This window comes from Mus caroli, chromosome 9, assembly GCF_900094665.2.
Source record: "Mus caroli chromosome 9, CAROLI_EIJ_v1.1, whole genome shotgun sequence".
NCBI lineage: Eukaryota > Metazoa > Chordata > Mammalia > Rodentia > Muridae > Mus > Mus caroli.
The window spans coordinates 103,077,306-103,100,359 of record NC_034578.1 but is presented as its reverse complement, the minus strand read 5'-3'; the positions used below and the strand labels follow the sequence as shown (position 1 = coordinate 103,100,359).

Genomic DNA, 23,054 nt, shown 5'->3' with positions numbered 1-23,054 from the left:
GAACTCTGGACCTTCGGAAGAGCAGTCGGGTGCTCTTACCCACTGAGCCATCTCACCAGCCCCATTGTTGGTGTATTTGAACACACATCCATGTTTGCCACATTAGACGACTTCTCTCATGCGTGGTTCTCTTTCTATCATGTGAGTTGCAGGGACAGAACTCAGGTTCTTAGGCTTGGCAGTAAGCCTTACCTGATGAGGCTATCTCACAGGTTTGGTTTTATTGTTGTTTTGTTTGCTTGTGACAGGGTCTTACAACAAAATATCCCTATTGTTCTGGAGTTCATATTCTAGTGCTGGCATGGCTTCTGAAAACAAGCTAGTTCAGTTTCTAGTTTACCGAATTATTAGCTCTGTATGTTTGTAAAACGAGACATTAATGACTTGACAAAGGAAAGAGAATGAAGTTGTCCAAAATGGCTTCAAAACCATGGCAACCCTTCTGCTTCGTTGTCTGGGGTGTAATTACAGGTGCACATTGTCACGCGGTGAGTTAAAAGATATTTGTGAGACCCCTGCACAAAGTCTAACCTAGCCTCTAGGGAAGTCATCAGTAGTATGCCTTCTCTACGAACTGGATTATACGTTTTACAGTGTGTCAAGCGCTGGTAAAGTTCACATCCGGGTTCTCAGAAGCTGAATGGCAGCTTTGTCATGGAGCAGTTGAAATACGCAAAAAAATTAACGCAGGGTCTAGTGACAGGCTGCCTGGGCGACCACACTTCCCGGCAGCCCTCGCGCAGACCGGCACCCTCGCTGATTGGACGTCTCTGGAGAGGCGGGTAGGATGGGAGGTGGGGGAAGGTCGACGCGCGAGGGACTGTGGGTAGGAGAAGACGGTCGGTGGAGACGCCATTTTGTGGAGCGGCCGAACCTTGTAGGAGGTTCTGGGGCGCAGAGCCGCTACTGCTCCTGCTTTGTTCCCTCTGTGGGGGTGAGTGCGGCTGCTGTCCATTACACCCCAGTGATTTTGCCATTGGTGCTGTCCCTTAAGTCTGCCTGTCAGCCGCCAGAGGAGACCGCTCAGCCGCGTCTTTGAAGGGACTAAACTAAGCAAGCGCTTGAGGGCCGCGCCCCTCCTCGCCTCTGGCTCTGCTGGCTTTCATAGGTCGCCCCCTAACCCGGTCCTCGACCCGCCTCTTTGGAGTTGTTTGTCTCTTGCTGGGACGTTGTCTCGAATCCCCTGTCGTGCAGAGCTGTGGAGCGCCTGGCAGTGTCTTAAGCCATCATCGCCCTGAGTCTGCAACTGAATCTCGCTCTGCGAAAGGTGGTTGGGAATGGGTGTGGGGAGGGATGGATGGAAGATAGGAAAGATGGACTGAATGCCGGATTCAGTTGCGCCGCCATCTCGGCTGCGATACCCCGCGGAGGTGGGCATGAGCAACCTCCCTTGGAGGTGGGTGCGGGCATCTCGGGCGAAAACGAGGGACAGCCGTAGCCGTTCGACCCCGGAACTTGACCCACTAGATGTCTCCTTTATTTTTTAAGTCAACGAATGTTTCTTAAGTGCTTGCTTTAAAGACCAGATTCTAAAAATGGCTGTAACTATAGTTTCTGGGACATCACAGGCACCATAGCTGTGTGATGTTTTATTACGGGAAAGGCTGTGGGTCACTCGGTGGTCTGTGTCGATCAGGGCTGGTCCAAGACATAGGTGTTATTGATACACAGATATTAAGCCGAGTCAAGGTTTGGTCTTGAAATAGATTGAGATCAGGCGATGTGTTATATATGTAAATTTCAATCAGATCAGCATTCCAGCTTCTAAGTTTTTGTCAGAAAAATTTGAGATGGTGTTACGATTTTAGTGTTGAATTTTATATTAACGAAGACAGTTGGATGAATGTTTTAATCATTGTCCATCTCAATAAATAGCGTTGCTTTGGTTATGAAAATCAGGAGCTTTTTGCTTTGTAATTGTAGTAGGGAGTATCCAAGGTGTCTAAATAAAGCCTTCACCCTTCTTGAGTTTCTTATTGAATTTATAATCTTAATATGTTAAAGTGCCCTTCATCTTCCTGCTTCTTAACAAAATTATGACTTAGTGTTGACAGCCTCCTTTTCCTTCCTCATTTTAGTCATTGTTAAGTATTAGCCACAGTTTCTATCCCAGTTTGTAGGGTTCTTGAATTAAGTGATCTCTGAAATTTGCAATTTTTCTCTTTCCCACACCTAGGGGAAAATTTAAGCCTTTTGAAGCAGTGTGCTAGCTCTTCAGTGAGACAATGGGTTCAGACAAAAGGTGAGTTTTAATACATGACATGCTTTTGATCTTAACAGCTTAGTTGGGGCTGAAATATTTGTTTAAAATTGTTTATTCAGCCCTGTGTGGTGATGGCAGCTTATAGATTTTAATCCCCGCAGAGACAGGCAAATCTCACTGAGTTCAAGGCCAGCCAGGGCTACATAGAGAAGGCCTGTCTCAAAAAAGGAAAAACAAAAACAAAACAAAACAACAACTACAGTAATAAATTATTTATTTTGCAAATGAATATTTAAATGTCTATTGTGTTTCAAGTGTTCCAAATGACTACTTTCATGATTCTGTTCTCACAAGCTTCAGTCTAGTGAGAGTTAACAGTTAGGATAAAAATGTAAAGGACTGCTGGACACATGAGGAGAAAGGAAAGTGTCTTGGGGCAAGTATTGTCGGAGGTACAGTCCAAAGGCTAAGAACTAGGTTAAGGAAAGCAGTGTGGAGTAGGCCATGGAAAGTTCCAGCTGTGGGCAGGAGCTATTCAAAGCAGTGAGTGAGTGCCAGTCCTTGCTATTCCCTAGTGATAGATACAGTGGCCTGGGAGGCTCAGAGCTGAGCAGTCTAGGAGCATGGCTTACATCAAGACGAGCGAGGAAGGGAAAGGCTAGAGAGTTAACATAGAACAGATTAGGACTGGGATGCAGCTCACTTGTCAGTGGTTTATGAGGCAGGAGTAGGTCCAGATACACTAAACAAAGGTGAAAACTGTTGGCTGTTTCAGCAACTGTGGATATGGAGACCTCGAATCATTTGACTTAACATAGCCTTCACATAATCTTATTATTGAGAGGCCAGTTCTTGTGATAGATGAAATTGACATCCAAGAAAGACTTATTTATGTCATAGGATATCATGTAGTCCTGTGACAGACTATTGCTCCAAATAACATGCGTAATTAAAATGTACCCTTTTGCAAATGTACCTTTTTGCCCATGGCTAAAAAAAAAAAATGTTATATGAAATAAACGTTTTCTGAGCCTGTCAGTTTGAAGTAATCATCCACTTCTGTGTACAGATGAACCACTTGGTTAAAAGGTTGACTGGCAGTGCTTGGAGGGAAGACATAGGTCGTCTAGAGCATTGGTCCATTTCTGGTTTGTGTGGCGCCCTTGAGAGTCTAAGTTGTTAAGATTAACTCTTCCATGCTGGTAGTGGTTGCTCTCAACTTTGATCCCTGCACTCACGAGGCAGAGGCAGGCAGATCTCTTGAGTACAAGACCAACATGGTGTACAAAGTGAGTTCCAGGACAGCAAGGGCTACACAGAGAAACCCTGTTTGAAAAACCAAAAAGGAAAAGGAAAAAAAAACAAAGATTTACTCTGAAATTGGATGAGATTTAGGTAACTGCTTTCTTGCTCTTTGGTCCGTATTATCTGAAATGGAAATAAAGGAATACTTTATCAACCATAGGCTTAAGAAAACACTAAGAATAAACTTTGAGAATATGTTCCCTTCTCAAAAACTTTAATCCAAATAACTAATAGTTATATTTTCTGACTTTGTGTCAATTCCTTAAAATTGTGTGTGTATATGTTTTCTCTCCTTTTTCTTGAGATAGTCTCACCACATAGACCTGGGTGGTCTAAAACTCTAGAGAGCACCCTCCTGCCTTTGCCTCCTCTGATTAAAGGCATGTATCACCACAACTTGCCTATGTATGTTCTTTCAGTAGATATCTTTGTAAACTAAACATTGGTGGTATGTTTTAAGGGATACATTAAACTATTTGGATGTATCTTATAAACTGATGTGTGAGGCGATTCTTTTTTTCTGATTGTATGAAACTATATACTTCAAATGATGTTTAAATGAACATTATTTTTTCTTGCAGAGTGAGTAGAACAGAACGTAGTGGAAGATATGGTTCCATCATAGACAGGGATGACCGTGATGAGCGTGAATCTAGAAGCAGGCGGCGGGATTCGGATTACAAAAGATCAAGCGATGATCGGAGAGGTGATCGATATGATGACTATCGGGACTATGATAGTCCAGAGGTGAGTAATAGCTATTGTCAATAAAAATTCTATGGACAATCTTCTTGTAAAGAAGTGTGGCGACTAGAAAATTACACTGATCGCTCAGAAGCATACTTAAGTGGAATGTAACTTCGAGAGACGAAGTGGGCCTTTAATACAGCCAATAGCCAAAGTCTATGTAAGGTTCCCGTGATGACATGGACGCCTTTGAGTACTTGAACTTCATGAGCTTCTCTGTATACCAGTGCAACCTTATAGAAGATAGGCTGCAAGGAGGACCATCGACTCTGCCAGGACCTCCTGTGTTAGCTCTGCTGTCCTGGAACTTACTGTATAGAGCTGGGCTGACTTGAGACTCACAGATACTCCTGTCTCTGCCTCCCAAGTTCTGGATTACAGATGTGGGCACTCTTTCCTGTGATGAGTTCACATCTTAGAGATGAGGTGGTGGAGGGTGGAACGTAGCTCAAGGAGAGAGCATTTGCGTAGCATGTGCAAGGCCATAGACTTGGTCCTCAGTATTTGTGGGGCTATTGGTTTGATTTAGTTTGATTTTGTTTTGTTTTGGTTTGGTTTTTTTTTTTTGGTTTTTCGAGACAGGGTTTCTCTGTGTAGCCCTGGCTGTCCTGGCACTCATTTTGTAGACCAGGCTGGCCTCGAACTCAGAAATTCGCCTGCCTCTGCCTCCCGAGTGCTGGGATTAAAGGCATGCGCCACCATCCATCACCCAGCACTTTCTTTTTTAATGTTGCATACTTGTTCCTATCTGTGTTTGGAAATAGTTATACAGCCTATGTACTTTTTTTTTTTTTAAGATTTATTTATTTATTATATGTAAGTATACTGTACCTGTCTTCAGACACACCAGAACAAGGCATCAGATCTCATTACAGATGGTTGTGAACCACCATGTGGTTGCTGGGATTTGAACTCAGGACCTCCAGAAGAGCAGTCAGTGCTCTTAACCACTGAGACATTTCTCCAGCCCCAGCCTATATACTTTTATACTTTTTGCACTTTTAAGGTTTATCAATACTTATATTGATGTTTTGCCTACATGGATGTCTATATGAGTGAGTGTACAGAGCCTCTGGAACTGGAGTTATAGACAGTTGTAAGATGTTCATGTGGGTACTGGGAATTGAACCTGAGTCCCATGAAATAGCACTTAACTATTGTTGAGCCATTTCTCCAGTCCTATAGTAATTTGTATAACAGGACACTTTTTTTATTTTTTGGTTTTTTCGAGACAGGGTTTCTCTGTATAGCCCTGGCTGTCCTGGAACTTACTTGTAGACCAGGCTGGCCTCAAACTCAGAAATCCGCCTGCCTCTGCCTCCCGAGTGCTGGGATTAAAGGCGTGTGCCACCACGTCCGGCTCAGGACACTATTTTTTTTTTTTTTTTTTTTGGTTTTTCGAGACAGGGTTTNTTTTTTTTGGTTTCTCGAGACAGGGTTTCTCTGTGTAGCCCTGGCTCTCCTGGCACTCACTTTGTAGACCAGGCTGGCCTCGAACTCAGAAATTCGCCTGCCTCTGTCTCCCGAGTGCTGGGATTAAAGGCGTGCGCCACCGCGCCCGGCCAGGACACTATTTTTGTGTTACTATTTTATAGTGACTTATTAAACCATTCTTCACAACTAAGAGACTGTCATTTTAAGAAATACTGCATTGAAAGCTAGAGAGATGGCTCAGCAGTTAATGTTAGCTATTCTTGCAGAGGCTTCAGATTTGGTTTCTAGCACCCACATGGTGGTTTACAACTATCTTTAGCTCTAGTTCCAAGCTATCTGGCATCCTATTCTGGACTCTCTGGGTTCCAGGGATGCACATATGGGACACATAGGGTCTAGATCGAAGTGGCCTTAATTATAATTTTGCTTTCTTTGAACCAGAGAGAGCGTGAAAGAAGGAACAGTGACCGGTCTGAAGATGGCTATCATTCAGATGGGGACTATGGAGAGCATGACTATAGACATGACATCAGTGATGAGAGAGAGAGCAAGACCATCATGCTCCGTGGCCTTCCTATCACCATCACCGAGAGCGATGTAAGAGAAGCAACAAACAGCTCTAACATTCTAGTAGGGACAACAAACTTACTCGTTGTCTCATGGTACTATCTGATGTCATTTAGTGGAATAGATTTCTTTTTTTCGTGGTGGACTGAAGGAAAGTACTATTTATATCTAACCTTTGAAGATCAGTATAGAATTTTCTAAAGGTTTTGACTATAATAAGCCTTGTTTGTTCATTAACTATTAGATGGAACAGCTAATTCATGCTTTAAAGGTTTTAAAGCTGCTCATGATACTTCACACCTGTAATCTTAGCACTTAAGAAGTAGAAGCAAGAGAGGATCTCCCTGAGGATCCATCGTAAGTTCTAGACTAGCTAAGACTACACAGTCATATTCTGTCTCAAAAAAAAATTAACTTTTGTTTTTGAGGATTGGTCTTTCCCAAGCTCAGTCCTCCACTTGTACCTGAGTTGCCTCCTCCTACCCCCACTAATAATAAACTACCTCTATTTAAGGGGCTAGAAAGTTGATTTAGCAGTTGAGAACAGTGACTGCTCTTGCTGAGGATCTGGGTCCAATCCCAGTACCCACATGATGGATGGCTCACAACTGTCTGTAACTCTGACCTTCAAAGGTATGAGGCACAAATATGGTGCATAGCCATACATGGGGCAAAATACCTATGTGCATAAGATTTTGGAAATTTTTTGAAGAAAAATTAACTTTTAGTGCCCAGCCTGGTGCTGTATGCTAGTAATGTAAACACTGAGGAGGCTGAGGCAGAAGGACTGCTGATTTCAGGCCAGTCCAGGACCCTTAGAGCCCAAAGACTGAGCTCTAACACCACCATAAAGAAAGCCAGAAAGTAACAGTATTAGTAATCTGTCTTTTTATTCTGAACAGAATTACAGTTTCTACTTGAAATCTCAGAAAAGCATGTTGAAAAGGATACTTCTTTCTTTGGCATTTCTTTTTTTTTTTTTTAAGATTTATTTATTGGGGGGAGGTGAGGAGGCTGGTGAGATGCTCAGCGGGTAAGAGCACCGTCTGCTCTTCCAAAGGTCCTGAGCTCAAATCCCAGCAACCACATGGCGGCTCACAACCACCCATAATGAGATAAAACTTTGGGCCGGAACAAGCAGGGACTGAGTGAGCCGAGTTGATTGTAGCATGTGGGGTTGACCGGAGCGAGCCGAGGTCCTAAAAATTCCCAACAAACACATGAAGGCTCACAACCATCTGTACAGCTGTAGTATACTCACATACATAAAGTAGATAAATCTTTAAAGATTTATTTACTTTTATATGTGCATTGGTGTTTTACCTGCATGTGTGTCTGAAGGTGCCAGAAGGCCCCCGGACCTGGAGTTACAGGCAGTTGTGAGCTGCCATGTGGGCACTGAGAATTGAACCTGGGTTCTCTGGAAGAACAGTCAGTGCTCTTAACTGCTGAACCTTCACCCTGACATTTCTTAATTTCTAATAGTATTTCAAGTGTTAACTTTTTTCTAGCCACATGTACTTGCTTTTTATTTATTGTTCTTGGTTGAGATGCATTTGCTTCCCTTTGGAGTCCCTTCTGGGTCGTGATTCATGACCTACTAGGAGGAGCAGAACTCTTCCCTTTCACTGTTAGTGTTTTCACGTAGCACCTGTGCTGTGTGCATTTCTTTACACAATATTGCAGTTCTAAAAGCAAGCTTCTGTCTAAAGTAATTGTCCATTGTTCTAATCCCTGAAAGGCAGTACGCTGAAAGGAATGTGAGGTTAAACATGTTTTTTGTCGTGTTTGGGGTGGGAGTGCCTTCATGACAGGGTTTTTCCAGGTTGTCCTAGAAATCCTTCTGTAGCCTAGGCCGGTGTCAACTCAAGAGATCTGCCTGTCTCTGCCTCCTGAGTACTGGAGTTAAAAGCTTATGTTTTTACCACTACTACCACACATAATGTTTTTGTTTTTTAAGATCTATTTACTTATGTATATCAGCACTCTATTTACATGTATGCCTACATGACAGAAGAGGGCATTAGATTCCATTACATATCTTTGTGATCCTCCATGTGGTTGCTGGGAATTGAGCTCAGGACCTTTGGAAGAGCAGTCAGTGTTCTTAACTACCCAAAATGTTTTTTAAAGATATAAATGCCAGAATCTGTTGCCCAGGAGCGAAATAATAAATGTCATAATATTTAGTAAAAACTTAAATCTAAAGATACAGATGTTTAACCTGGAAGTAACTATTATAGTAAATGTGGGATAGGCTGTTTACAGTTAATATTAAGTTGTTATTTCATTGTCACCTTGGTACAAAGCCACCTACTGTTCCTTGAAAAAACATGAACAGCCAAGTCATCATTTGATAGTTATAGCATACAAAGCAAGTTGGCATTGCTGGATATAATAGCATGTGCTTATACTCTCAGTCGCTGAGGACTGAAGCACGATGGAGATTTGACATGAGTTTTAAACCAGTCTTGGCAAGACCTTTGTGTGTGTGTGTGAGAGAGAGAGAGAGAGACAGACAGACAGACAGACAGAGACAGATAAAGAGACTGACTTTGTTTTGGGGGGTCTCTGTAGTCTGATGTGTCCTGGGCTTTATTCCTTGCACATGGTGAGAGTATTCAGGGAGCCAATTGTTGTGTGGAAGTTTTTGTTTGGGGGTGAGGTGGGGATCTATGTGGTATTGACCATGCTAACCTCAAAGATATCCTCCTGCGTCTGCCTCCCAAGTGTTAGGGTTAAAGACATTTGCCACCATGTCTAGACTTTCTTCATAAGATATTGGATAACGTCTTGTTTGTTTGTTTGTTTCAAGACAGGGTTTCTCTGTGTAGTCCTAGCTGTCCTGGAACTCACTCTATAGACCAGGCTGGCCTTGAACTCAGAAACCCGCCTGCCTCTGCCTCCCAAGTGCTGGGATTAAGGGTGTACGCCACCACCGCCTAGATAAAGTCTTAACTGAAGAACACAGGAACTTTTTTCAGGAGAAATTTTAAAAGATGAGAAAAGAGCTACATGGGGGTAGATATTAGTTGACCTCATTTTTGAGAGGTAGAAATGCTTTGGTTGTGTAGAAAACTGGGGGAAGGGTATAGTGAATGGAATTATGAGCTGATATAAAGTATAGAAACATACTGAATCTAGATAAGGCCTTACACAGACAGCTTTATTTGGTAATGGTCAGATGCTACTGGCAGGAGAAAAAGGTTAGAATATTAGTTGGAGTCTTTGAAAACGCGGATAGCTATCGTTCCTGCCATTCCCAATTGGTTCAGTATCCCTAGACAGTGTGCCTGTTAGGATCCCAACAGTTTCTGTCATATGTGGTATCAGTCAACTTGATTGATTGCTGTTACATTGATTGATTTGGAAGCACACATGTGAAGGTCAGAAAACAGCTTGCAGGAGTCGGTTCTTTAGTTTCAGTGTGAGTCTTGGAGATGGCCTTTGTCTACTGAGCCATCTTAACTGAGCATAAGTTTTTTTTTCTTGTTTTCCAATAAATAATAGAGAAAATCTGTTTCCTTTGTTTATTAACAAGCTAATACCAACCATGCCAAACTTAAAACTAAAACTGGGTTAAAAAGTGAATCTGGCCGGGCAGTGGTGGCGTAGGCCTTTAATCCCAGCACTTGGGAGGCAGAGGCAGGCGGATTTCTTGAGTTCGAGGCCAGCCTGGTCTACAGAGTGAGTTCCAGGACAGCCAGAGAAACCCTGTCTCGAAAAACTTTAAAAAAAAAGAAAAAAAAAGTGAATCTGTGTGTTCTTTTATTGGCCAGTCCAGAAAAGGATGACATTGGAAGTATTAGGGGTGAGAGAGTATGTGAGAGAGAACAGGAATTTTAATTTACAGCATTTCTATATCTGTCTTTTAGGTTTTTCGAGACAGGGTTTCTCTGTGTAGCCCTGGCTGTCCTGGAACTCACTCTGTAGACCAGGCTGGCCTCAAACTCAGAAATCCGCCTGCCTCTGCCTCCCAAGTGCAGGGATTAAAGGCATGCGCCACCACGCCCGACTTGCCTCAAACTTTTGATCCTCTGTTTCCATCTCCTGATTGGGATTTGAGGCCTGAACTTGGCTGACTCTTTTATTCTTGGTCAAATATGCTCTGAGGACAGTGACATATCCTGTGTTCTTCAGAATACAAGTCCATGAGATTAAGGATTTAGTCATGTCATGATCAGAACTGTAGAATAATGTAAATAACTGGACTGGAGGAAAGTATCTAGGTAGCACATAGCTAGATTGTTAGCTTTATTTTTATGAAAATAGTGTCTATAGCCTTTAAGATAAATGTATTTTAGGATGGTATAAGTGAAAAACTTGCTAAACAGCTGATATAATCCTACTTCTTAAGCTTTTTTATGGCTGTAGCTTAATCTAACTGTAAAACCCTGTACAGATTCGAGAAATGATGGAGTCCTTTGAAGGCCCTCAGCCTGCAGATGTGAGGCTGATGAAGAGGAAAACAGGTGAGAGCTTGCTTGGTTCCTGCCTGTTAGAGTTCTCTTCCCCGTTCCCACCTCAGTCCCTAAAAAACATCCTGATAAACCCCAGCCTTCCAACACGTGAATTCAGAATGAAAGGTTTGCCATGGCTAAGGAATATGAATGACTTTGAAAACGATGCTAGCATCTGAGGAACGTTTTAAAAACTTTGCTTTTAGGGGTTTTCTTTTCCTTCGGTAAGTAGAGATTTATGAACTCGTTGTTTGACTGTTCATAGTCGGTTGCATGGTTACTTAAGTGTGGAGTCAAATCAAGTGGCATTTAATTCAGGCGGCTGTTCCTTGCCATGGCAAAGTATCAAGAAGATCCCCAAGTCAAGTCACATTTGTAAAGCTGCTTCCCAATTGGCTTTGTCACGCAGTGTTGAAGCAGTGGGAGAGAGATTCACCTGTTATAAAGGAACTGACTAACACGAGTATCCCGTCTATATCTGAATGCTGTCTCTAGGTGTAAGCCGTGGTTTCGCCTTCGTGGAGTTTTATCACTTGCAAGATGCTACCAGCTGGATGGAAGCCAATCAGGTTGCTTCACTCACCAAGTCTAGATATTCATGAAAATGGAACAAGTCTGTACAATTTAAAAAAAAAAAAGGTTGAAGGTGGTTTGTTCCAAAGGAGTGACTTGACTTTAATATTTTTAACAATAACAAAAAAAGCTTTGTGTATATTAAAATTGACGTTGCTAGAGTAAATACAGTTCCAAGGAGACTGTTAGAGAATTTGTTCTGATTTTAAACATGGCTACCTGACAGAACTTTACCTTCTGAAAATGTGTGTAGGAGTCAACAGTATAACCTTTCCCCGACTGACTACTCCTGCTCTGAACTATCAACTCCATTTGACAGTGAAGAGAACACAGTGGAAGTCTGTAGCAGACACTTTTACGCCTGATTCCAACCATATGCCAACCAGAGGCATAACCTCGCACATGGAGCTTGTGAGGCTGTTAAGGACCAAGTAGAATTTTTGAACAATAAGATTGGTATGGAATCAGTGTGTTCTTGCTGTCTAATCTAGGCATAGTGACATTAAGAATCTCATGTCCCTGAGAATGCCTCTTAAAATAAATCATCTATTGAAGCCTTAACTGAAATATTCTATACTATGTCAAAATAATGTTAAATGTTTGTCACTTACAGATTTTTTTTTGCAAGAACCTCAAAGAACAATATATTGACTTCCTTTAACTAGGAAGTTACTTGATTTATATGTGTGGTTTTTTAACAGTATTTTATGATTCGAGTCACCTAAGAGTTAGGTTATATAATTGGCCAATAATAACCATTTATAGCAAGACTTAATTTAAGATAAAGGTATTTCTTTGACCGATTTGTATTGCCTTGTAGCATCAGACTATAATCTTAATGCACTATCTCAAAAAAATAAAATATATTCTTAGTTTCTTAACCCAGAAATTAGAACCTGTCAAATATGGTGACTCACTCTTGTAATCTCAGAATCAGGAGAGTGAGTGAGAAAGACAGTCATAAATTCAAGGCCAGCCTGGGCTACAGAGTAAGACTTTTAAAAAAAAAAATCAAGCCAGGCAGTGGTGATACATACCTTTAATCCCAGCACTCAGATAAATGTCTTGAGTTTGAGGACAGCCTGGTCTATAGCATGAGTTCCAGGACAATAAGCACTACCTAATGAGACCCTGTCTCTAAATAACCAACCATCACGGTCCTCTCTTAAAACAGAACTTCATTTGTTTTACCATGAATACCATTCTAGTAAATCTAGAATGTCACAATAAAGTTTCCTGTGTAAGTCTATTTTCTTGACAGCCACTTTTGGTACAGTATATGTGTCAGAATGGATAACCTAAGAAATTAAAACCAATAAGGCATTTTAAAGTTTTTGCAATTTTAATGTATACAAAGCTTTATTAATATGAATTTTTTTATATAATTCAAATTCACTCCAGAAATAAAAGGCCAGTAGGATTAGGAACCCAGTGGTAGATTGGAGTCTCTCCCAGCACACATCCCTCCTAGTGGGATATGTTGATGTTTTACATTTGCTTCTGTACATCATAGTGCATAGATGGCCTTTCTGTTCTTTCCAACTTGGCCAGACATGCAATTTTGCCTTTAGATGATACAAAAATAAAGTTCACAGCATGATTTGTGAGAACCAAATTGCCCAATGGTATTTATTTGTAAAGGGGTCAGACTCCTTTTAAACATTTGAGCTGGATATGTTGGCTCACGCCTTTAATCCCAGAACTCCAGAGACAGAGACAGGCAGATTTCAGAAACACATAATGAGACACTGTCTCAAAAAAATGTAAAATAAAATCTGAATATCCTATTTAAGTCTGTTCTTATAGTTTTAGACAACTATTACAACCACCACTCCCCTTCCTGTGAAAAGAACAGAGAAGACACTCCTATAAATGAAGGCTCTCCGGGGGCAGGGGCCAGGGATGCTCTTGGCTTGATTCATTCAGCTCAGAGTTTTGACCTTTCAAAGTGCAGTCCCTTTTACTCACTCGGCTGACTTAAGTGATGAGGTGTTATATATATATACATATATACATACACTTTATGAACTTTCCTAACCCCCTGAAGAAACTTCATTGGCCTCCTGGTTACTCATCCTGACAAGAATACGATCCATTGCGGAGAAAAAGCACACCAGTCACCTAGGATATGACAGGAGACAGTCACATTTGGCAAGAAAACCTTTTAGCCGTTTTACAGTTGGCAGCATTGAGAGTAGTCCTTACTCAGAAGGAGATAAGATCAAGTTCCCTTTTAAAATGAGACCCCGCCCCCTCTCTCTTTGTCCCTCCAAAGAATACATCCAAAGAAGCAAGAATTTGGGGGAAGGGAAAATACAAAGACTTGTACATTATATAATGATGGGGGACTGGGAAAAGGTGATGCCAAGCCTAAGGACACCATGTTAAGGGCTAATAAAGGAGACAGTCTCAGAACTGGAAGAGGTCTGTCTTCTGTTTGAAATATACTGTCACTCTCAGGCATCCTGTCAATGCTAAATAGTAGGACTTCTGTCTCTGCGGGAGACAGCCTGGTGCATGTCAGCGTTTAGTGTTTGGCAGCTTTCTCAGCACTCCCTGACTCCGTTTACCTTTACTCCGCATCCCATTCTCTTACTGCCTATCTGAAGCATTGGATGGGCAGAGTATAGGTGGCGGTGGTTGGTCTTCCCCGTATGTTGTCCATTTAATTCCAGAGCACTGATTTTTCCGAAGTGTGCTCTGCCCTGGGAAAATGGACACATATATCTCACAATGGGAATAACTAATTGCTTCTTTTTTTTACAGAAAAAATTGGTGATTCAAGGAAAGCACATTGCAATGCATTATAGCAATCCCAGACCTAAATTTGAAGATTGGCTTTGTAACAAGGTAAGCATATATTCTTCCCAAATTACATATACTAAGTTTTTCTCTCTGTTCATTTGTTTGGTATCTTAACAAGAAAATGAGAACAATGACTGGCTTGTATCAGAAGACTGCTTTTATGTGCCTCCTGACTTTTCTTTGGCCTTCCTGTGCTGGTATTAGAGGGCAGGATCCCTGGACTCTCTGGAGCTTTTGTTTTATGGAGATCAAGGATTCTAACCTAGAGTTTGGATTACAAGTTTAGTTTTAGATGTGTTTCACTTTGTTGCTTATGAAATTTGTTGTTGTTTTTTAAAGATTTGTTTATTTTATGTATATGAGTACACTGTTGCTACCTTCAGACACACACACACCAGAAGAGGGCATCAAATCTCATTACAGATGGTTGTGAGCCACCATGTGGTTGTTGGGAATTGAACTCAGGACCTCTGAAAAGAGCAGTCAGTGTTCTTTTTTTTTTTTTTTTAAGATTTTATTTATTATAAGTACCCTGTAGCTGTCTTCAGACACTCCAGAAGAGGGCGCCAGATCTCGTTGCGGATGGTTGTGAGCCACCATGTGGTTGCTGGGATTTGAACTCAGGACCTTCGGAAGAGCAGTCGGGTGCTCTTACCCACTGAGCCATCTCACCAGCCCGCAGTCAGTGTTCTTAACCACTGAGCCATCTCTCCAGCCCCTCTTAGGAAATTTTTAAGGTCTCAGCTTTTGACGTACCCTTTCTATTACCCTCTGTGTTAACAGACATCCCTTAGACCTTTGGTGTACAGTAGTATTGCTCCTGACACCAGCGCTGAGTGTTGAACTTGTTTGGGAGTCTTATTATTTTGAGAGTACTAAGATTACTCACTGCGAATGTGTCTACTATGGGGAAACTTCCTGTTCGTGTTATATTGTGTTTGTATATATGACAGTTCATGTAATGCTCTTAATATAAGAAAGAGCTTTTGTTAGTGGCTGCTTCCAAAAACCTCATCTTTGTGAAAGTGGAATCCTACTTCAAATTACAATGTTTTTCTTGGAAGAATTCACAGGGTGTAACATGCTGAAATTTTAGGCATATGCCCTTTGTCTAGGATACATACTAGCAGCTTTTGCTTTTGTATTTAGTTATTGAGTTACTGGTGGCTTCACTGCTCTAACCCACATGATGACTAGAAAGCCTGGACTAATGTAAGAAATAATTACAGATAAAACTTTTTTTTTTCCAGTGCTGCCTTAACAATTTCAGGAAAAGACTAAAATGCTTCCGATGTGGAGCAGACAAGTTTGGTAAGCGTGGATTCGGCTGTTTGGAAAATGCAATTAAACCTGACTTACTGCCTGTAAATCCGAGGAAAAAAAATGTAGCTTTCTAGGATATTTAAGCTAGGAACTTACATAATAACGTAACTCTTTTACCTTGGGCTAAGTAGATGCTGATGCTGATTGTGAAAGATCAGAAAATTCTTTTCCAAAATTAAGGTGCTGTTCGCCTGGTTTGCATGCTACGTCTGCTTTTGTTTAATACATAGTGGTACTATCTCCCACTGGTCCAGTAATTGCATTCCATATTAGCGGTCAGAATTATGAGCTTAAAGTATAGCCATCATTTCCTAAAAGAAAAGACAATATCATGGAGTCTCATAGTTTTGCTGAATTAGAATAAAAAGTTCAAAGCCTACATGGGCTATATATATATAGTAGGCTTCAAGGTGACCTAAGTTACATAGGAATATTATTAAGAAATGGTAGCAGGTAGAGAGTGGGAGATGGTTCAGTAGCTAAAGTATTTTCTGTACAAGCTTGAGGACCTGAGTTCACACCCTCGACACCCACATCATTTAAAAAAAAAAATTAGGCAGGGCATGGTGGCATGATTGTAATTGTAGTGCTGGGGAGGCTGGGTGGCAGGACAGTCCCTGGTACTGTGGCCAGCTTGCATATGGGTCAGCTCAAAGTGAATGAAAAACCTTGTCCAAAAATAAATAAGCAGTAGACACCCCAGACATAGACTTCTCCCCGCACTTACACACATGTGACTCAGCATGTGCATATACCATACAGAGAGACACCATTGCCATCAATTTTTTTTAAATGTCTGCTAGATGTGATTAAAATAAAAAGGGTTGGCTCTCAGGAGATGAAAGCAAGATAATAGTGAGTCCAGGTCATCCTCAACTATATAGCAAGTTTGTTACCAACCTTAGCTACATGAAACTGTCTCATACAGAAGTACTTCAGAGTTACAATATATTTCTTTGTTAAAAATATTTTGGAGGTGGGAATGGTGGTTCTCATCTCTAATCCTCACAGTTCTCAGGAAACTGAGATAGGATTACCAAGAGGTCAAGACTTGTCTGGGCTTTGCACTAAGACCTTGTTAAGACTATTGGAAACAAAAAGAAAATGCTCTGGGGAGGTGAAGATGAATATTTCTCTGGCAGAGCTCTTGCCAAGCATGCACAAGGGACCTTGATATGAGACATGTACCCCCAACGGCCATAAAAAGAAAGAAGTGGCGCTTGTCTCTCTGTCTGTCTGTCTTCATTTGTATCTCTTTTACTCCTAGACTCTGAACAGGAAGTGCCCCCCGGAACCACAGAGTCTGCTCAGTCCGTGGACTACTACTGTGATAGTGAGTTCAAACACGATCCTTTGACGCTTATGTTTAACGTTGACTTCCCAGCTCCCTTACATTTTTAAAATGAGCTTTGGTTTGCCCTGTGGAAGATATTTGGAATTTTCTTAGCCTATCAGGGTGAAAAATATGCTAGAACCTACGAAATGTATATTTTTGCCTGTAAACCTGCCTTTAAAAAGCATTGATGGTAAGAAAGCTTAATTGTTATTTTTCTCATTTACCAACAGCTATCATTCTTCGGAACATAGCTCCGCATACTGTGGTGGATTCCATCATGACAGCCCTATCTCCCTATGCTTCCTTAGCTGTCAATAACATTCGCCTCATAAAAGACAAACAGACGCAACAGAACAGAGGGTTTGCATTTGTGCAGCTATCTTCTGCAATGGTGAGGGTCTCCATTGGCCTTTCAGAGTTCGTGTGTGTGTGTGTGTGTTGTGTTCCCGGACCCCCACCCCATCCCCCCCCCCTTTTTTCTTTTTTGAAAAAAATAAGTTGTTCTAGGCTGTATAACTACAAAGAGTTAACAGAGCTGAAGTTTGTAGCTTTAGATTGGTTTTAGTATTTGTTTCCTTAGCAATTCTGGATATCTTCATATCCAAGGGGTGTTTCTTTTCTCAGACTTTATGTCCAGAAGCAGGTTAAGAAATTACTGCTTATTTACTTACTTTCTTTCTTTCCTTCTTTCTTTCTATCTATCTATCTTTCTTTCTTTTTTTCTCCCTCTCCTCTCTCTCTCTCTCTCTCTCTCTCTTTCTTTCTTTCTCCTTCTTTCGTAATGGATAACTCTATTTTCTTACAGGGAGTAGATGGTAGGACGATATTATCTTTAATTCTTTTTAATTACTTTCTCCTTCAGGATGCCTCTCAGCTGCTTCAGATACTACAGAGTCTCCATCCTCCATTGAAAATTGATGGGAAAACTATTGGAGTTGATTTTGCAAAAAGTGCCAGAAAGTGAGTGGTGTCATCGTCCTCATTTCAAACTCTTTAACAGCTGCATATTTCCGTATGTAAGGATGTTTGCCATTGTACCTCAGCTCCATACTGTCAACACAGTTTCCCTGGGTAGACCAAGAGGGAAAAGGTCGTCTTCTCTTAGGGCTTATCCTTCCAGTCCTTTATCTCCAGCTAATAATGGTTGCCAGAAATGGTTTCATCATATGGATTGAAAACACATTCTATTCAAACTCAAGCAGTGTTAATGCAAGCCTGTCCAGAAATAATCCTTAGCTTGCAGGAGAGCATGCTAATGTATTACATTACTGTCTAATGCTGTAAGTATCCTTTGTTCAGAGCCTATCGATGGTTTAGTAGGTATAGATAGCACTTGCCCTAACTGTAACCTTGGTGCTGAGGTGGAGACAGGGAGATCTTGGCAGACCTTGTCTCAAAAAATAAGGTAGAGAATGAGAAGAGGATACCATATGTCAACCTCTAGTCTCCACATACAGTGAGCCTACCTTCACATCTTCACATGTACAGTACACAAAGTTTCCTTCTCTAGCATTGCTAATCATCTAACACATACCTTATTGGATCACTTATAAAGTAGATCAGTGACATCCACAAAGGTTTACAAAGGCCCCTCTTCTTAGGAAATTCACCCTTACTAGCATTTGAGTCACATATCCCTTCCCTCAACCCCAAAGGCTGGAATGAATTTGGCACAGTGGAAGCACAAACTTTAGACATACAGAGAGAATCAATCACATGATATTACATCTTTGTAATTTCAGAGATTTGGTCCTTCCAGATGGTAACCGAGTCAGCGCCTTCTCTGTAGCTAGTACAGCCATTGCTGCTGCTCAGTGGTCATCCACTCAGGTAAGAGTAATGAGGAAGGGTCTTTTTCCTTAAAATGGCTTTTCTTGTGCTGAACATAAGCTTGCTTGCTGAAATGTTTTTAGGGATTGCTTTCTGACATCTTTATTGTATACTAATTTTACCTTTGTTTTTTGTTTTTGTTTTTCTTTTGATATTCTATAGTCTCAAAGTGGTGAAGGAGGCAGTGTTGACTACAGTTACATGCAGCCAGGACAGGATGGCTACACACAGTACACTCAAGTAAGTGAACTTAGCTGAGCTTCAGCTTCTAATCTACAGACTGTGTCTAAAATAGCAGCTCTAATGGTGGACCTTCCTTCAGTACTCACAGGATTACCAGCAGTTTTATCAGCAGCAAGCTGGAGGACTGGAGTCTGATACATCAGCTACATCAGGTAATCAGCATCATCTTTGTTGTGCTTTTGTTTAAATAACTGTGGTTAAGGAAATATTATCTAGACCCAAAGCTACAAGTTCATATCCTTGCAAGAATTGAGAGGGCATGTTGAAGACTGTCATTAGCCCAGAAGTCCAGTAAAAAATTGTGTATACTGACTCAATATAACTTAGAGACACTGCTATGATTAACACTGTTCTTGGAATTTAGCTGTATTTCTCACCCCACGTTGAATCTTGAATGACCACAGAAGTTTAGCTCAGCAGAGAGTATGTGGCCCTATAGCAACACCCACCAGCAGAGCCACAGTAGGAGAATGTTGGTAGGCAGTGTGATGGCCCACATCTTTAGACCCAGCACTCTGTAGACAGTGTCCAGCCTGACCTAGAGATGGAGTTCCAGGACTTCACAGATAGTTATTGTCTCCAAAAAGCAGGGGGAAAACTTGGGTAGTTAGCTATGGTGGTTGTGTAGCCTGGTGTGGCGGCACACACACCCTAAAGTCCAAGGCTGGTGGACCTCTTGTTTTGCAGGTGCAAAACCTTCATAGTGAAGTTTGCAGGGAGTGGAGTCTTTGGGACTAGGATGAAGCTCAGTTTGTATAGTGTTATGTAGCATAGATGAAGCCTGAACTAAGTCCCCAGCACTGTATAAAACTGGGAATTGTTTGTGCCTTTAATGTCAGTACACAGAAGGTGGAGATCAGAAACAAGTTCGAGGTCATCCTCAGAGTTACAGCACTTTCCAAATGAACCTTTGCTACATGAGGCTGCCATCGAAAAAAGAGTTTGCTTTAAGTTTTTTTCCATGACTATAAAATATAAAGTCTTAAGAGTCAAATCTTTTCTTTGCCCAAAGATAAAGATTTTTGCTTCTCTTACTTTCTTAGCCATAGTTATGGAGTGTAAAAGTTTTGGGCTTTTTGAGGCAAGGTTTCTCTGTGTTGTCTTGGCTGTCCTGGAACTCACTATGTAGACCAGGCTGGCCTCGAACTTACATTCCATGTAGAGGATTCATGAATTTGAGGCCACCATTTAAACTCCATAACAAAACCCTACTCCTCCCACACACACACCCCAACCCCCAAAAAGAGAGACACAAACAGCTTACAGTGTTACGGCTACCATGAACAGTTGTGCTAGTGCTCTGCCTAACCTTTCTGTTTATCACCAGGCACCACAGTGACTACCACCTCAGCAGCTGTAGTATCCCAAAGTCCCCAACTCTATAATCAGACCTCCAACCCACCTGGCTCTCCGGTAATCTTTTGCTCTTAAATACAGAATTGATAGCTTTGTTGCTATGTTGCTATTAACCTTTCCTGGTGTATGAGCCAGGATTGACTAATTACATACATTTTACCCAATTTCTTTATTAGTTTTCAAAAATTATTGTATGTATGTGCATTCGTTTTAAATATAAAGTACCAAGCAGGTCATATTTATACTTTGTAAATGCTTCCGCATGACTTATAGAAAGTTGTCAGCATGTCTTTTGCTATAGAGCTGCCCTAGATCCTGCTGCAGAGCATCTGTCAGGGGAGTCCCTCCTCCTAGATGATTACAGTGACTTAGTTCTTTTAAGAGGCTTTACAGTTGAAATTACATTGAAGCTAATGTTCTTTCCAGACTGAGGAAGCACAGCCTAGCACTAGCACAAGTACACAGGCCCCCGCTGCTTCCCCTACTGGTGTAGTTCCTGGTACCAAGTATGGTAAGCCAATCTCATGGGACTCTTGACAGTTGGAAGGTCATAATTTTTGCCTTTGTTGTTAATAAAGTTCCTCTCCCTTTGAAACGGGTGTCAGAGGGACAATTGGGAAGGTGAAGAAAGAATATTGAGGCCTACGGTAGCTCACTGGCTTAGAGATTAACATCAAGTTTCTTACATTGAATTACTTGGCTGCATTTTGTTTTTGCAGCAGTACCTGACACATCTACTTATCAATATGATGAATCATCAGGATATTATTATGATCCTACAACAGGGCTCTACTATGACCCTAACTCACAGGTAAGTGCTATTTCCCTCCTTAATAGCACTAGAAAAAACTTGGTTCAGGGCATGAGATGAAATATTTCCTAAAAGGATTGTGTGATCCAGATAAGTTGTAAGATTTTTCTTTCATTAATTTTTTCATGGCTACAAATAAATAATTTTCATTTCAGGACTTAGGGTTAAAAAATATTTACAGTCCTAATGGGATGTCTCAGTGGGTAAAAGTACTTGCCATGCAAGCCTGACAACCTGAATTTGATCCCTAGAACCAAGGTGGCAAAAGAAAGCCAGCTTCCCCATACATGCTCCATTCACACATCACACATACACATTGCACACAGTACTGGTAAAATGTTCTGAGGTGAGCTAGGGAATGGGCTGAGCATTACACACTACCTTTGCACAAACCTATTCAAATCCCAGCACCAACATGGCAGCTCACACTGCCCATCCTTCCAGTTCTAGGGTATTTGATGGCCTCTAGTGGCCTCCATGGGCACCACGCACAAACATGGAGCATGTGTATGCATTCAGGCAAAACACTCTTACACATATAATAGGTTTTATTGTGGGGTTTTCCCCCTTTGTTTTGAGGTACATTGTATATACATAAAAGTGTATAAGTTATGAATGTGTTTGAGTTCTTGTAAATTTTTTTAGGTTTATTTTATGTGTGTTTTGTCTATGTTTATATCTGTTCACTCTGTGTGTACAGTGTCCATTGAGGCTACAATAGGGCAGTGGATCCCCTGGGACTGGATTTAGAATAGATGGTTGTTATTAACCACTGTGTGGGTGCTGGGAATTGAATCTTAATGTTTACATGGATCTATGCATGCATAAGCAAACACACACACACACACACACACACCACTGATAACATTCCTAGCATAGCTGCATAGTCCTCATTCCTGTTGCCAGTTAGTATCCTCCCTCTTCCGAATCCAGTGTTTTGATTCTATTTTTAGAGGAAGTTTTATCAAATTAAGATGTTGTGCTAGCCTAGTGGTGGTGGCACACACCCTTGATCCCAGTAGTTAGGAACAGAGGCAGGTGGTCACCGAGTTCCAGAGCAGCCTGATCTACAGGAGGAGTGGTGATACAAACCTCTAATAACCCCAGTACTTGGTGAATAGAGAAAGGCTGTGAGTTTGACCCCAATCTACATGACAAGTTCTAGGCAGCCAATGGGCTACAAAGTCAGGCCCTGTCTCTCAAAAACAAGAAAAAAAGGAAGATTTTTGTGCCAAGGATGGTGGTATACACTTTTTTTTTAATTTTTTTTATTAGATATTTTTTTTAAAGATTTATTTATTATTTATTGTATGTAAGTACACTGTAGCTGTCTTCAGACACTCCAGAAGAGGGAGCCAGATCTCGTTACGGATGGTTGTGAGCCACCATGTAGTTGCTGGGATTTGAACTCTGGACCTTCGGAAGAGCAGTCGGGTGCTCTTACCCACTGAGCCATCTCACCAGCCCGGTGGTATACACTTTTAATCCACCACTTAGGAAGTAGAAACAGGAATATCAGAAGCTGGAGGGCTACATGGATATCAAAACAAAAAACCCAAAAACTAAAATTGTAGGGGGCTGGCGCTCAGCACTTGATGTTCTTCCAGAGGACCTTGATTTTAGTCTTTCTCCCCGCCACCCTCCCCCCCCCACACACACACACACCCATGGCTGCTCATAACCATCTACAACCTCCCATCCAGGGAACCCAGAGCCTTTATCAAACTCATACACCCAGATGCAGACACACACATCTACACACACATGACTACAACTTATAAAAATAACTTTTCCTAAAAAATTTCTTTTCAGGGGATATAATACATGAGAGAAGAATTTTATTTAAAAAAAGATTTCTTCTAAAAAAAAAATTTACACAGAGAAACCCTGTCTCAAGAAAACCAAAAAAGGAAAAAAAGAAAGAGAATTAAAAAGCCTAGCTAGGGGCTGGTGAGATGGCTCAGCGGGTAAGAGCACCCGACTGCTCTTCCGAAGGTCCAGAGTTCAAATCCCAGCAACCACATGGTGGCTCACAACCATCCGTAACGAGATCTGGCGCCC

At 41.4% G+C, this 23,054-nt stretch overlaps 1 protein-coding gene across 2 annotated transcripts in view; it reads left to right on the top strand.

The window, feature by feature from the left end:
- The first annotated feature begins 816 nt into the window (after positions 1 to 816).
- The window catches only part of Rbm5 (RNA binding motif protein 5), a 30,275-nt gene continuing 8,037 nt past the window's right edge, over positions 817 to 23,054 (top strand). Inside the window, exons 1-17 of one of the 2 annotated variants that reach the window (XM_021171407.1) lie at positions 817 to 934; positions 2,177 to 2,242; positions 4,090 to 4,255; positions 6,131 to 6,286; positions 10,659 to 10,728; positions 11,212 to 11,285; positions 14,056 to 14,139; positions 15,345 to 15,405; positions 16,685 to 16,750; positions 16,984 to 17,144; positions 17,616 to 17,713; positions 18,496 to 18,583; positions 18,746 to 18,823; positions 18,906 to 18,978; positions 20,154 to 20,239; positions 20,609 to 20,693; positions 20,902 to 20,993. In XM_021171407.1, coding sequence (XP_021027066.1) covers positions 2,226 to 2,242; positions 4,090 to 4,255; positions 6,131 to 6,286; positions 10,659 to 10,728; positions 11,212 to 11,285; positions 14,056 to 14,139; positions 15,345 to 15,405; positions 16,685 to 16,750; positions 16,984 to 17,144; positions 17,616 to 17,713; positions 18,496 to 18,583; positions 18,746 to 18,823; positions 18,906 to 18,978; positions 20,154 to 20,239; positions 20,609 to 20,693; positions 20,902 to 20,993 — 1,455 coding nt within the window. In that variant the 5' untranslated portion in view covers positions 817 to 934; positions 2,177 to 2,225. Of the gene's footprint in view, positions 1,268 to 2,176; positions 2,243 to 4,089; positions 4,256 to 6,130; positions 6,287 to 10,658; positions 10,729 to 11,211; positions 11,286 to 14,055; positions 14,140 to 15,344; positions 15,406 to 16,684; positions 16,751 to 16,983; positions 17,145 to 17,615; positions 17,714 to 18,495; positions 18,584 to 18,745; positions 18,824 to 18,905; positions 18,979 to 20,153; positions 20,240 to 20,608; positions 20,694 to 20,901; positions 20,994 to 23,054 lie in introns of both variants that reach the window. The other variant, XM_021171408.2, reaches the window with a different exon arrangement.